The following is a 15,713-nucleotide window of genomic DNA, read 5'->3' as shown; positions in this document are numbered from 1 at the left end:
TTACGAATAAGACTGGAATATGGTATGAAACATAGTCATTTGCGTGGGCCGCGATTAATTTGCATTATAGTACAGAATTTCAGCACTGACATATTAAAACTGTACATGTGTGTGAGTGCTGAATACACTGATGATGATGAGGAAACAACGGTCATGGTATTAACAAATATGGTATTAACAAATATGCATTGTGTGTGTGTGTGTGTGTGTGTGTGTGTGTTACCTGTATGAGAACGCATGTGTCTGGTTAGGTCCTGTAGACTCCAGAAGCGCTTGCTGCACACATTGCAGACCTTCTTCCTCTTGTCTGTCTTGATCTCCAGTCCCCCTCCAGCATCACCCTCATTGTCCTTTGGTTCTGAGCCTCCTTCCTCATCACTCTGGTCCACCTCCTCATCTTCCTCTGAGCCACTCTCCATGCTGCTCTCTGCTGCTCTTTTCTTCTCCCCCTCAGTTTCCATTTCTTCCTCCTCCTCCTCCTCCTCCTCCTCCCTTTTTATTTTTGTGCAACTGTTCTTATCTTCCTTGCACTGGCTCTCAGTAATGCTCTCACAGATGTGAGCCTTCTCGTGTCGGGCCAGTGTAGCAGCGTAGCGGAAACTTTTCCCACAGGTCTTGCAGGTGTGCTTGGTGTCCTCTGGGGGTGGTGCTGAATCCTCTATCTGTACTGCTACATTCTTCCCACTGCCTCCATCCGGGGAGTATGTTTGGGACTGCGGTCCATGCTCCGACAGCTTGAAGTCCATCAGTTTGCTGGCAAAATTGAAGTCTAGGCTCTTGCTGCTGTGGGCATCATCGTCGTTGTCATGGGTGGTAGGGAGGTTTGTGCTATCCTGTGCAAGGTCTGTCAGGATCTCAGTCTCCTCCTGCTTTGTGCAGTCTTTGTCAGTACTGGGGGTGGTAGCATCATTAGAAACGTCTGTCGGAAGGGAAGGCTTCTGAGTTCCAGAGATGGTGGACTGGGAACAGTGGTCAGTACCACTCTCATCCATAGCTTCTGCTGTGGGGAGCTCTGTTTCAGACATACTCTCTGAACACACAGATAGAACCATAGTTAATAAAAAAAAAAAATTACATCAGAGTGAAATACTTTGAAGAGATATTCCTTCTATATACAGGGTTTCCACTTTAGGTCATGTGTAAAATTCCATGACTTTTCCCTAACTTTCCCTGACAAAAACCCTGAATTTCCATGACCTATAATGAGATAAGATTTCAGAGCAGCCTCATAGCGTTCAAGAATCTTTGACTTTTTTAGAGTGGAATATGAATAAATGGCCATTGAATAAGCAAAGTTGGGCTAACCATCACCACTCAAACGAGCAATAAAGCTAATAACCAAATATACACCAATTCTGTGTGGAAATATATTTGTATTACTGTAAGTAAGGCAAGTATATTCTAAACTGCTACAAAATTCCCTGATATTCCATGACTTTGCCCCAAATATGATAAAATTCCCTGACTTTCCATGTCTGGAATAGACTTTGTCAAAATTCCATGGTATTCCAGAAATGCCATGACCCGTGGGAACCCTGTATATAAATGTCAAGTATAAATGTATATGTATAGAAATGTAGAAGTATAAATGTATATGTATAGAAATGTAAAAGTATAAATGTATATGTATATAAATGTAAATATATAAGTATAAATGTATGGTTCAGGATTTAGCATGTACCTGCACTCTCAGGTGAACCCTCTTCGGTTTCTTTGACCTTTGGCATGACACCATTGCGACGCAGCACTCTATTGGTCACACCATGTTTACGCAACAGGTGACGCTCACAGTTAGACTTTGTGGAAAAAAAAGCGTCGCATTTGGGACATGGATATGGCTTTTGACCTGCAAGACACACACAATTACAGAAGTCTTAGAATAGTTGTTCATTTTCTAATACTACCGGTAAATGTACAACTAATAATTTGGCAAATTTGGACTTTGGGCTCTTAAGCACCTGGACTAAGTGTGTGTGTGAGTGAATGAGAGTGAGTGAGTGAGTGAGTGAGTTGAGTGTGTGTGTGTGTGAGTGTGTGTGTGTGTGAGTGTGTGAGTGTGTGAGTGTGTGTGTGAGTGAGTGAGTGAGTGAGTGAGTGAGTGAGTGAGTGAGTGAGTGTGAGTGTCCTACCTGTATGTGTAAGCATATGCCTCTGCAGGGAGCTGGCCCAGGGGAAAACTCTTGGACAAAAAGGACAGGTCATCTTCTGCACTGAGTTTGAGTAGGCATTCTTCTTCCCCTTTGGTGGTTGCTGCAGCTGGCCTGGAGCTGGGTTGTGCTTGCGCACCTGAGGGTGCAGCTTTTCTGAGGGTCCTTTCTGAGGGTGCAGCTGCTCTTTCTCTTCGTTCTTCTCACTTTTCTCAAGTGAAACGTCTCCCTCCTTCTGACCAATTTCTAAATCTTCTGACTGCAGGTAGGGACTAAACTTGTTGGTGTTGGTTGTGGCTAGCATCTTTTCAATACTGGCAAACTCACCACTGGACTCAAGATCAATACCACTGCCTGTGTTTCCTTTGTTTATGTCTGCACCCTTCATACATTTCACAGGTCTTTTCCTGCCCCTCTTAGCTGCTCTCTCCAAGGGAAGCTCATCTAACAAACCATCCTGGGAGGCTGAGTCTACTTTGCCAGTAGAGTCTCTCTCTCTTTGCATGTTAGGGCTGCCATTGTTCTCCATGAGAGAGTCTCGCTTCAGAAGATCCGGAGCTCCGGACACCGAGGAGATGATCTGGGCTATGGAGGCTAGCGGTGGCAACTCTTTCAGGGTGGAGGAGGAAGTGGATGAGGAGACTGGTTTGGGTAGGAGAGGTTTTAGTCGTAGGGCCCGACCAGCAGGCCCCCCTGCACTGAGGGCTGAGGCAACAGCCAAAGGCATCTGGTAGCCCCCTTGCTGCAACAACTTCTCATCCTTCTCTCTCTGTACGGTCTGGTTCACACTGTGGTCAAGGGGGGTGATGAATGAGGTCTCCTTCTTGATTTCTTTATGTTCCAGTGCTGAAACAGTCATCTCCATCTTCATTCGCTTCTCTGGGTTCTTTGGTATGGAAAGGTCAATAGGCTCCATGTCACAGTCATCGCTTAATAGAGAGGAGATGCTACCCTCTACTTTAATCTGTGGCAATCCAGCACTGCTTCCTCCAACATGTTTGTTTGAAAAGTCCAGGGGCTGTTCGAGCTCCCCACTGTAGAAGCTCAGATCTTCCATCTTCACATTAGGTGATGTGGAGGAGGCAGGCAGGCCATTGACAGGCTGGGAGTTAAGTCTTGGTTGCAAGGCAGTTCCAGCTGGCATTACAGCTATATGCTCCTCAATCTGCTCCTGGATCTCAGGGTGCCCTTTCAGTAGGTGGTGGATGCAGTTTCTCTTGGTCAGGAAAGCCGCCCCACAGCGGCGGCACTCATAAGGCTTGCGCTGGCAACCACTGTGGGTACGGAGGTGGATCTGCAGGGCTCGGTAGGTTTTCAGATCCTCCCCGCAGAAGCGACAAAGGGTCTCGCCGGCCCCCACCTGCTCCAGGATGGCCTCTTGGGTAGAGACCGGTGAGGAGGCTGTAGTGGTGGAGGTGACATACTTGATATTCTTCTCAATCTCTTTCCGTGTGTTCTTCATATGCTTCTTGCGCAAATGGCGCTCACAGTTGGCCTTGACAGTGAAGGGATAGTGGCAGACACGACAAACATAGGGCCGCTCACCAGTGTGTGTGCGCAGGTGGCGAATTAGCGTGGCTTTGTCAGGTGCCACATAGTCACAAATGTTACACTGGCGGGGCTGGATGCCCAAGTGGTAGCGCATGTGGGCCTGCAGCAAACCAGAGAAGGCAAAGACCTGGTTACAGAACCTGCAAGGATAGGATGCCTTCTGGGCCCCTGAGCCTGAGGCCTTCTTTTCACCACCCTCCGCACCCTGGCCTGCCTCACTCTTAAGTTGATCCGATTCCTGCGGCATTTCAGCATCGCCCATGCAGTCCGCCTCCATCTGCATTCTCTCTGAAGACACCTGACAGCCAGAGACAACGGAGGAGGAAGACAAAGCTGAGGACATTTCCCTAGAGTTACGGAGTAGCTGGCTATTTGGGGGCAGATTGGGACTGATGCAGCCTAGCGAAGCCTGTTGTGTAGTGATCAGTGAGGGAGGGGTAGAAGTACTCATATTGGTCCACGGAGTCACCAGCGGCTTGGGCTTGAGTGGCGGCATCTGCTTGTGGCCAGCTGCCTGCGTAGCGCTACACGGTGCCTTGGACAAGGTGGGCAGTGCAATCTGGTTAGGTGCTGCAGATGCCACCTTCAGGATCTGTTGGATGTCAGCCAGCTCTAGACCACCTTCTCCACAGACAGGCTTGGCCACAGCACCCCCGTCTGGCTGAAGAACAAACCCTCCCTGGAACGGCTTGAGGGAGAGGATGCTTAGAGCCTCGCGTTGTGAGAGACTCTGGAGTGACAATGGGTCCACGAGGTGAAGACCCATCCCACTCAGCCCTGTCACGACACCGCCCTCTTGTGGCAAGGAGTGCGTGGGCTGCTCCACATGGATGACGCGTATGCTGTCCAACTTCGCCTGGTAAACTTCTTCCTCAGAAGGGGTAGGCTTGACCTTGGAAATGTGCTGCAGACCCAGACCACCCATAAAAGAGAACTGATCAGGTGATGGGGTCTCGGCTTTTTCAGCTCCAAGAGAGTGGGGAGGGTCAGGTGAGCCATCTTTTTGTTGGTGAGTGTCTTTATGCAGGTCAAGAGCAGATTGGAGAGGGAAAGCCTTGTCACACACATCACACACAAAGCGGTGGATTTTGCTGGTGCACCGACGCAAATTGGTTTCACACCAAACCTAAAAATATATAAATGATTAATGAATTATTAAAATATTAACATGAACAAAAAGACACGGAATTATAATATATTAATCAAACAATTTAAATAGTCTAGTACAATCACCTGTGCGATCTGAGGGAACTTGTGGCAAGAAAAGTCAATGAAGGCCATGTCATTGAAACCGAGGGGAATGGATGGGTTGTTCTGGATAAAAGGCTGGCCGCTGGGATCTGTGGGAAGTTGGTGGTGGGTGGCGGCATTGTGACGTAGAACACCTCGGTGAGTGCGGAATGAGAGACAGCAGAGATCACATCTGAAAGAAATGGCATGAATTTGCATGATTGTACATTCATCAAAGACCCACTAAATGCAGACAATTTGAAGGGTGTGCACCTTAGTTATTAAGCATGAAAAACAAATCTGCAGATATGCAGATGCAGTTAACACAACTAGTTTCTGTGATTATTTGAATGCAGTCTAGCACATAATATTACAAGAAACTGAGTCACTGAGAGACTGATCACATAACCTTTTTAGTTAGGTGTTGCCACTAACATGTGGTCTGTTTTGTATGGGTGTGAATGTGTGTCAAGTGTCAAGTGTGTGTGTGTGTGTGTGTGTGTGTGTGTGTTTGTGTGATAAGCTATTGCTATGGCACCGTCACTGGCACATAATGAGGCAACTGGGAGGTGTCTGTGGCACCACCCTGTGGTCTTATCACACTGTGACAATGTGCCCATGGATGACGTAAGCTGCTTTATCATACATACACTGTACACACAGACACGGGCACTCTCACACACAAACGCAGATACGGGCACACAGATGACTACAAACACAGTCCAAGTAGCCTTGCAATTTAAGAGGCTTCTCACACTGCTGTCTGAAAACTTGTACACTTTCCTGGTGTAACTTTGGAGTATATGGTACTTAGTGTCTTCTAGTTTTAGAAATGCAACCTAGACAGTAGACAAATGCAGTGTGTGTATACAACTGTGAGTGTGTATTGACATATATGTGATGTTGAATATCTGCAGCGATGCACCGACAGATTATGTGCAACAGTATGTGTGACAGGCCTGTGTGCAGTCATCTTTAATCCCATTGGAGCTGCCTCAAACAGCCAATTCTGCCCTTCCCCCCACTACCATAGGAACTGTGACATGTGAAAGAGCAGAGTACATTTGAGTTGTAGCAAGCAACCATGTTTGGAGTTGCACATAATAGGAAAGTGTGCACATGTAAGTATGTGCATGTGTACATAGCTCATGTGTGCAAGTACAGTTCTGCTGCTTCACAAAAGCCGTTGACCATGGAACCGGCAATACTGCTGCTAATATCCTCTTAACTGGCCCTCTCGGTTCCAGCGATTACCCAGGATTAGAGCTAAATTTGCAGTCCTTGCCTAAAGCAAGACCACAATACAGAGTCTGTGTGTTTACTCACATTTTAAAGACTGGCCTGTTGTGTCTCATTCTAATTTCTGCCTGTATATCTTCCCCTTTTCATAGCCATCCTAAACAGCCTCCCGTCAACTGAAGCTGGGATGTGCAGTGATTTACTTGGGATTTTCAGAGCAGTGGTCTGGAAATTCGGTTTCCTAGGAAACCAGTCCCACAGTCACCAACCCCACCAACAGTGGACAACATCCTGAGGCCCTCCTTCTGTGATTCATTAAGACTTGACCCCACCACTAACTACCACCACCCTCACCACCACTTTTATCTATCCCTTCCTCCCCTCTTTTTCCTCCTCTGAGCAATACCCTCCCCAGAGCATAGCCAGAAAAACTAAGGTCAGTAGAAGGGAGCAAGAACTGGGACTAAGGGGTTGGACTAATAGTGGGACTTGGACAACAGTATGTGCCTTGTACATCTAGACAAATCAAAGAAGTTCATTTTCAACATTTCAACAGTTCAAAAGCTTGCCAGTGACCAAAGGGTCCACAGTCTGCACAAAAGGTCCACAACCTGATGATATCCTGCTACAAGATATCTGTTGCTGTGTTATGCTACACTGATCCACAGAGTAAAAAGTCTGGTCTGGCCTATGTTACAATGACTTTCAATGATCACAAACTTAGCAAGGACACTTTTGCACAATATAATGTAGGTATACTCGGATGTCCCATCTGTAATTGCTCCATAGCAGATCCTTGTCCCTCCAATATGTGCAAAGGCTGCATGTTTGACATTGCTGAAGGCCGTGCAGTGGGGGTTTGGGGTAAACAGCAGTTGCTGGGAGATTATGAAGGCATGCTTTGTGTTCAAGCAGACATAACTTTAACACATCTGAGCAGAGCAGCAGCAGAAACACCACCTGCCTGCTAAATGTACCTTTAGTCCTCCACCACAATGAAGTAAAACCTACTTTGTGTAAACCAGTCTTTGGAAATTTTATAACAAATCAATTGTTATTAAATATGCATAATGCATCACAATAATTCACATAAATCTATAAAACTATGTTTACATAATACTGTATAGTCATTCTTGAGACATTGGACAGAGCATGTCCACCAAATGCAATGGCGATCAGGTTTATAATGAAATGAAAACATATGTTTTATTTGTAATGTTATTAAGGATTAATAATAGAATGTATTTCACACAAAATAAGTTGAATTTTATTTAGTCAGTCATTACTACACTTTTGTGACACCTAATGACTTGTGGGTTCAAATTTCAATTCCAAAATTATTTATTTATTTATTTCTGTGAGGGAACTTAATTTGTGATCATGCAGTCATACCCAACATACTTCTTCCAACAATAAATACACAAGAATAAATACATGCATAAAGAGCTTGCCGAAAACCCCTGAGAGTTGCCTGTAACAAGTGCAACCTGATATGTTGTCAGAACCCAGGTGCTTTGCTGGGGTTTACGCCCATCAAGACTGACTCACTCATCATGTTAAACTCACTCAACACTGTCATGACATTCATTAAAATGTACTAAAATTATGAAATATCAAAAGAACACAATGCTCTTTCTTTACCTTAAACATTCCATATTGCTAAAAATGACTGCATCATCATTCATTAATGACTGTACCATTATTTCTTAACTGTTGACTTATGTGTTATGATGGAGGTCTTTGAGTTTAGTGCACTGATTTGAGGTTAGGGAATCTATGGCTCCCTTACTTAAATACTTTGCCCTGATGCAACCAGTGCTTGTTTGGTTTGTTGTGGAGCCACTAGTGCTTAGCATCTTCATTGTGTATGTGTTCATTCTTAATTTTCAAATGTCAGAGTACCAGTACCTTAGGCTAGAGTCAGGGTGTGTTTCCATGTGGGTCTCTAGATCGCTCTTACATCTGAATGCTTTGAAGCAAATAGAGCAGGGCAGCTTGTCATCTTCACCTTTGCCCTGAGGTGCATTATCAGTATCCCTTTCCTCAGATACCTGTAGGACGGATGGATAAGGACTCAGACAAGCACATAGTACAGACAGACAGACACACAAAAGGCCCATTTCCACTTCAGGAACTCAGGGGTAGTTTTAGGGGTCTCACACATTGTGCATGTTCCTCCCACAGAACCTACCCCTGTAAGAGTGATAGGAAGTGGAGAGAGGTGGGGTGGGAACACCGCAGGTCAGATTCCACAATGCCAAGAAGCGCCATTTTTTTGCAACTCACAAAGACTTACCAGTGGTTACACAGATAAAGCTATACTTAATCTCACCTTGTATTTATCTTGCTGTGGTTACACACCCTGAATTAACAAACTAACATATGCTGAAATATCAGCTTTAACTAATCAGAGTTTTGATGGTGTATTCACTTCACATTTCAATTACGAAATGAAACCAGCATAAAGTTATCTTTCTTAAAATTTGGAACAGCTATTCTTAGGTAAGCTCTGTATTCAGACTTCAATTCACTCCATTGTACTTATTTCCGCGAATACCACAGGATGAAAGGGCAGATTTTGGGGCCGTTCCTGTAAATGTCCCTGCCACCTGGGTAATGTGCAGAGTTCCGACGATGAAGACAAGACTATAAATCATAATGGAGATCATGATCATAGATACTTACACACCCACATACAGTATACACATATACCCCTGGGTCTCCACACACACACACACACACACACACACACACACACACACACACACACACACACACACACACACACACACACACACACACACACACACACACACACACACACAAAAACATACCATCTTGTTGTTGGCTTCCTCTGTTTGCTCTCCATCCTCATCCTGGCTACCCTTCCTCTTGGCTGAGGCCCGTCTGCGCTTTGTGGGAGAGGGTGGACTAATGGGAATGGAGCCGGCTGGCTCCTTGACATGGATCTTCATATGTCTGTAGCAAAGGAATAGGACAATAAGGAAAATCAATTGAAAAACAAAACAGGAATGGGACGAGTAAGGACTGACATTTTCTAACACAAATCTAGAACAACAATCTAGATTTGATCTAGAGAGGTGGTATGCCAACTTCTCATGACCACGCTTTGCTTGTTTCTATTTGATGGGTCAGCCATGACAAACAGATTTTGCAGTCACCTGACTTATGTAAACCCCACATTTTATATTCATAACATTGCCCATGACCAAATAATAAACCAACTTTACTATTACCGTATTTTTCGGACTATAAGTCGCACCAGTCAAAAAATGTGTCATAAAGAGAAAAAAAACATATATATAAATATATATATATGTTGCACCTGAGTCGCAGGACCAGCCAAACTATGAAAAAAAGTGCGACTTATAGTCCGGAAAATACAGTAAGTCAATTTTACAAGTTGTCATCTACACAAAGTCTACACAAACATACAGTAAGCTAAGCATTTAGGCTAGTTGTTACTCCCCACTGAGCAACATGAACACATCAAGGAAATGTAGGCTATTTTTACACTCATGATTTTGATACACAGGTCTGAATTTTTGCCTATATCTTAAAACTTCAACTGTGTAGTTGCATGCATCAGAGAATAGATTTGTATACGATAGCTCCTTTAACAATCATTGTCAAAAAAACACCCTGCAAATCTGTATACACCAACATCTGGATAGCTCAGGGCCCCAGTAATACATAAAGGTCAGTGACAATTTTTCCACCAGTCACCATTATGAGTCAGCTCAGCTCACCTGTAATGCTGGTTGATGATAAGCATAGGAGGCCACTAAAATAAAGACGGACTGGCCCAAGGGGGAAACATTTAATTAGACACTGGTGTAAATAAAATGATTTACACATGAGTAGATATCTAATCTATATCCAAAGTAGTACAATAAATGAATGAGGCCCAGCCCAGATCTGAAGAGCCCACATCCAAACAGTCCACACACCCACAACCAATCAGGTCCATTACTATTCACACACTCTTGTCCTGTTTAGACTGTTAGTAAACATAACCCAAGATGACAGCATTCTTCATCTTTTGACAGTAGTCACAGATGAGGACCCTTGGAATGGAAATTGGCTTTTTGGCAAGACTCTCTCGCTTATGAGTTGGACCAATCAACGCAGACCTAGGTCACTAAGGGTTCCTATGCAAAGGGAAAAGACCCTGCCCAGAGGCAGGAGTTGAAAGAGTTAAAGGAACTGCGGTCAGAACTTAATAATCCCCAAATTTGTCTGGTGCGAAAGCAAAAAAAAAGGGGTTCTAGGAACTGCAAAAATTCCTCTGGTGCGAAAGGGACTAATGTGATGTTTTGCCACAAAATGGCTGCCACTTTACCAACACCACAGACTGGGTATCCTCATGCATCGTTGCCTCCACATCCCTAACAAAGCTCTCTAAACCAGACAGAATACAGAGGTCATGTACGGGAATATAGTAATCTACATGCACTCACACACACAACCACCAACTACAACACCCCCCTGTACAACCTCCTCTAGACCCTTAACCATAGGCTGTCAGTTGGTTTAAGCACATTTGAGTATGGTACATTTGTGCAATCCATCAAGCCAAAATCTTTTAAGGCAAGCCATGCCACTTGGCGGCCATCTTGGTAACGTCTCTGGGCAGCTATTTCGGACTAACAAGATCAGGTTCCTATTCAAATGAATGGGGAGGCATAGATAACTCCAAATAGGGAGGTCATATCGACATAAAAAGCCAGGTGAATCTGTGTTTAAATCAGATTCTGTATAAATATCTCCCTCCAAATCGCTAAAATATGGCTTAAAAAAAAGACATTATTTTTTATGTTAACTTGCTCACCACACATGCAACAACATGCTATTATCATGGTGACGGGGAAGTAAACTGAAGACAAAATGTACATCATGCCATTTCCAACAATGCGGTTGGATATGTGTAGACAACTGCCATATTAGCTTTACAAACTGTCCCTATACATTTTACATGGAGAATTCTATGTTAATAAAGTCTCTGATCAAGCTCTACAAACTGAGGAAGTGTGCTGTTCATCCCCCATGACTGACCAGCCTGCTGAAAGCAGATACCAGAGCTCCAGAGACAGAGCTGCTGACCGGTGATGTGGTGATGGAGGAAGGGCCAGAATCATCTTTCTCCTTCCTGCTTCACACTATGGGCTCTCCTTGAGGGCAGACCTTATCCTTAACAAAACCCAAACCCTGCTATTATTGCAGAACCACACCCAAACCCTGTTGGGGTAACCAATCCCAACCAATCCCAACACACACACACACACACACACCTAATCAACACCCGCTGGTTTATCTGTATCACGCACACAGAATGGCCCACATCCTGCCCACTTAACTCATTGAGTGCCAAAAATGTAATATTACGTTTTTCCTTCCCATGCGTTGAGTGCCAAAAACGTAATATTACGTTTTTAGCTTTTTTTTTTCATTACGAAACTAGCCACTCTAACACACCTTATATGTGATTTTGGGAACTCTGTGATGAATGGAAATTAAATATACGACTATCGGAAACTCATGAAAACGCAAGATCTGGACATTTTATCTGGATGTTTGATCTTAACTCGGCTTTTGATGGTTGCCGCTTTGTTTCGAATCAGTCACTGATTAGCCTATCAGTGACATGCACGCCAGGTCAAAATCAGGTCATTTATTTTCGTGGGTTTATCACTAGGTGGCAGGTCTCGTTAGATCTCTTCCCAGAAACTTTGCAGGCAACACTTCTCAGGTCATAAAAGACGCAATATCTCCATTTCTAGAAAAAAAATTTTCTCAGGAACAGAGGCATGTAGAAGTCTCACCTTTCAAACGAGCCATTGTATGTGTTCATAGCTATAACACAGAATATGCTGTGGCTGTACAAAAAGCATCAACAATGGTCTAGATTGCTGGCACTCTAGGACAAAGCTTCCAAAAACAGCTTGGCATTCAATGAGTCAAGAAAAAAAGTTAAAGAAACCACTTAATGTTACACTACTGCTCATAGTGCTTCAGTTGAGATTGTTAAATAGTATTTTAATATGGCTCATCAGAATGCTGCAGAAAGCTCCACTAACATGAACGGGCCTTCCCAATGTTCGGAGGTCCACAAAATCCGTACAAAACTGCTGCAAAAATATAATGAGCATTGTGAAAGGCAACAGGTTTTGTGCTTCTGATTCCTGTCTTTCATATCATGCCGGGAGTAGTTCATGCAATATGACTTAATTGAAAGTGAATATCAGCAAGTAATACGTAATCTGAAGCTTTCCCGTTCTGTATGTGTGGGGAACAATTTGTTTTCTCAGTGGAAGCCATAAAACGAGAACAAAATAATTATAAAAGAAATGTGTGAGGTTTCTTTTCTCATTTTGGCAGGTAGCCTTATAATATGCGGGGAAATGTATTGTCCGCCGGAAATTTTTGGAAAACAAGTCCCTTCACGACATAACAAGACCCGCTTCATGTCAGGGTCCTGTTCGCCCTGTCGGGACTTATTTTTTAATAATAAACCGGGACAGTACATTATCATTTACTTTAATCATGGACAAGGTGCATAAGGATTGCCATATCATCTCTACTGTGCGCTAGACAAACGATCAAACGGTCATTCCATCAGGCACACTCATCTCTTTTCACACACTCAATTCAAGGAGCATTAAAGAAATCTCTCTCTGCAAAAGGTAACATATATTGCCACAGCTAAAGTATAGTATCTGGCAAAGCCTCTAAAACAATGACACGTGAAAACTATTTTCTTACTTAAGAATGGGTGATTAGGGGCTTTTTGTAATGCTAATGTAAATAAAGGCAATAACTTGGTCTCTGTGTTGATATTGGCTTTAGAGCAAGGCTTTTGAGACAGGGAGACAATAAGATCAAGAAAATGAGACCAAGATACAAATGTGAGAAAAACTTAGAAAAAAAAAAATCAGGCGGGCGTTAGAAATTCTGACCTGTGCATATTGCCGTTGGTGGTGAAAGTTTGTCCACATACAGAGCACTTGTAGGGCCGCTCACCACTGTGAACCAGCATGTGACGGTCCAATGAGCTGGCAGAGCTCAGGGACTTGCCGCAGATACTGCATGAGTGGTCAGTTGCACCATTGTCCTGATTGTGCTGGAGTGGCAGAAGACAAACAGAGCCAGTGTCAGCAATGCAGTGCTGTCTTAGGGATGTTAACATGACCATCACATCGGTTCCATAGCAACAGCCTGGCATTCTGAGGTACCAATCTTAGATAGATAGATAAATAGATACTATATTGATCCCCAAGGGGAAATCCAAGAATCTTGGCCATTATAATGTTTTTACAGCTGATGATACAAACGTAAGATACCTGTTGATCTATATATTTAACTGTCTCCCATAGCCAATCATTTGCAGAAGTGTCTGCTGTTGCAAGGTTTCTAGGAAATGACACACTATTGGCTACAGAAATCTTGAACATAACAATAGCACCCAGCGTTGTTGTTCACTTCACTGCCAAAATGTCTAAGGAATATAGTGGTATGTACTGGTATGTTGCTGTATGAGCAAGTACCTGGCGGATGTGTGTAGTGAGCTGATGCTGGGTTAAGCAGTCCTTGTCACATAGAGGGCAGATGAAAGATGTCCCCTCCTCTTTGGCTTCCTGGAAGACACACACAGAACCATTGTACAAAGTTGGAAAGGAAAAATGCACACGCATATGGATTAACAATGAACATTAAATGTGTATGTCCTATGTTATGTGTTGACAGCATGGTTTCAGCGACTTTCTGGTGAGGAGAAACAGCACTCAAAGAATCCTCCATAGAAATTCATGGGGTTAGTTTGTAACACCAACATGGCAGTTGTCTACACATATCCAGCGTAGCCTAACCAACCACATTTACCTATCCATTTAGGGGGCATATTTATATCGTTCAATTCAGCTTTAATTTAAACACAGATTCGCCTGATGTACTTTTTATGTCCTATGACCTTCTTCCTTACGTATGCCTCCCCTCACTTAAATAGGAAAATAGCTAGGAAAATAGCTGCCCGATTACAAGCCCAAAGTGCATTACCAAGATGGCCGCCGAGTGGGGGGACTTGCCTAAAAGGACTTTGATGGTTTAATGCAGCTTTGCCAAAGTTACAATAAAAGACAAATCCTAACCCTAACACCAACAGTGTACAATCTAAGTAGTGTCTCACTGCAAATAATAGGCATGTCAATACAGTCATCAAGTCTATCACAAAATAGTTTTCCCTTCTTGTACGTCTTAAGTTAATCTACACAGCTTTTGTCTGTCTGTTGCTTTGGTTCAGTAATGAAAAAAGGGGCACCTAAATACTATTTGTATGAGCAACTGCAATCGAAAAGACTGACAGTCAGGTAACCAGTTGTATTGAGTTTTGTACAAGAGAGGGAGGCAATGTATCCTGAGAGGAAAGGTGTGTATGTACTTGTAGCTGATCTGAGTAACCTGACACCTTGAGCACTAGCACAGACTGGTTGTTGACAAAAGCTGTGATCATTAACTCTTAGATGACTGCATGTAGTGGATTGCCACACACACGCACACATCAATAAGCGCTTTCAGACATACGTGTAAGACCGGAGGTTCTGCGGATGTTAAACGGTGGGGCCGTATATCTGAACGACATAACCGGTCATTTGGAATGGAATTTAGCCGTTTGTTCTACTACTCCCCCCCTAGTATTTCCTCCGGACATTATGTAAATGTGCTGTGTCTGAACGAAGCGTAGAAGAGGGTTAAAATTCACACCTAGTGAGAGGGCGTGTCGGTGACGTTTCTTTCGTGCGTCCATGTGGTTATATCTGACTTAAATGCCAGTGTTATGAAAATGAAGAAAACCTAACTTTGTTCAAAGCTCCTTACGTAAATGCAATAGACACATGGGGAGAGGATGCTTTTGGAAAAAATAAACCATGAAAAAACGAACCACTTAAAGCGATGGTTCGGAGTAATTTCACCCTAGGGTCCTTTGCACCATGACCCCGAGCCAAACACCCTCCCAGAACCTGTTTTCCCTTGGTCGAACCCTGGACGAGTAGCCCTGTCAGAAACTAATGATGTTCTGCAGTCGTGATGGAACCAACTTTTATCTCGTAAATTACCCCACTAATAATGCCCTGAATGGTACGAAACTTCTGCAGTATGTTCTTTACTCATAAAACGAGGGATTGAAAAGGTTGTAGGTACACCAGGAGTTTATTTAAATAACACTTGCCTGATGGATGCTATCTGCTACTATACTGCTGCGTCGACGTTACTTTTGTGATTTGGGAAAAGCCCGTAAAAAGTCCTGTCGTTCACACATAGGTCCGTATAAGGTCAGTATAAGGTCCGCAGGTTAGCATCATATCTGAATCATCCGAAGGGTAGGACCTCCGTTTGACAAACCTCTGCATATACTCCGGAGGTTATATCTGAAAGCGCTTAATGACTGACCTACCAAACTGAAACAAGGAGGTTCTTCCAATTCCACTTACAGGCAAAATATTCAAAAAGATGCATCTGAGGATATGATAA

At 43.6% G+C, this 15,713-nt stretch overlaps 1 protein-coding gene across 4 annotated transcripts in view; it reads right to left on the bottom strand.

Annotated features, from left to right (window-relative positions):
• rreb1a (ras responsive element binding protein 1a) overlaps nt 1-15,713 on the bottom strand; it is a 37,842-nt gene that overhangs the window by 3,784 nt on the left and 18,345 nt on the right. For 3 of the 4 annotated variants that reach the window (XM_048266721.1, XM_048266720.1, XM_048266719.1), the window contains 8 exons: nt 13,733-13,822; nt 13,145-13,308; nt 9,002-9,146; nt 8,076-8,218; nt 4,932-5,121; nt 2,130-4,824; nt 1,682-1,846; nt 224-1,030 (listed from right to left, as the gene is read on the bottom strand). In XM_048266721.1, coding sequence (XP_048122678.1) covers nt 224-1,030; nt 1,682-1,846; nt 2,130-4,824; nt 4,932-5,121; nt 8,076-8,218; nt 9,002-9,146; nt 13,145-13,308; nt 13,733-13,822 — 4,399 coding nt within the window. The remainder of the gene's footprint in view (nt 1-223; nt 1,031-1,681; nt 1,847-2,129; nt 4,825-4,931; nt 5,122-8,075; nt 8,219-9,001; nt 9,147-13,144; nt 13,309-13,732; nt 13,823-15,713) is intronic. The other variant, XM_048266722.1, reaches the window with a different exon arrangement.

This window comes from Alosa alosa, chromosome 16, assembly GCF_017589495.1.
Source record: "Alosa alosa isolate M-15738 ecotype Scorff River chromosome 16, AALO_Geno_1.1, whole genome shotgun sequence".
Lineage (NCBI taxonomy): Eukaryota > Metazoa > Chordata > Actinopteri > Clupeiformes > Clupeidae > Alosa > Alosa alosa.
Note: the sequence above shows the minus strand (reverse complement) of the source record. Positions and strands in the feature narration are given on the sequence as shown.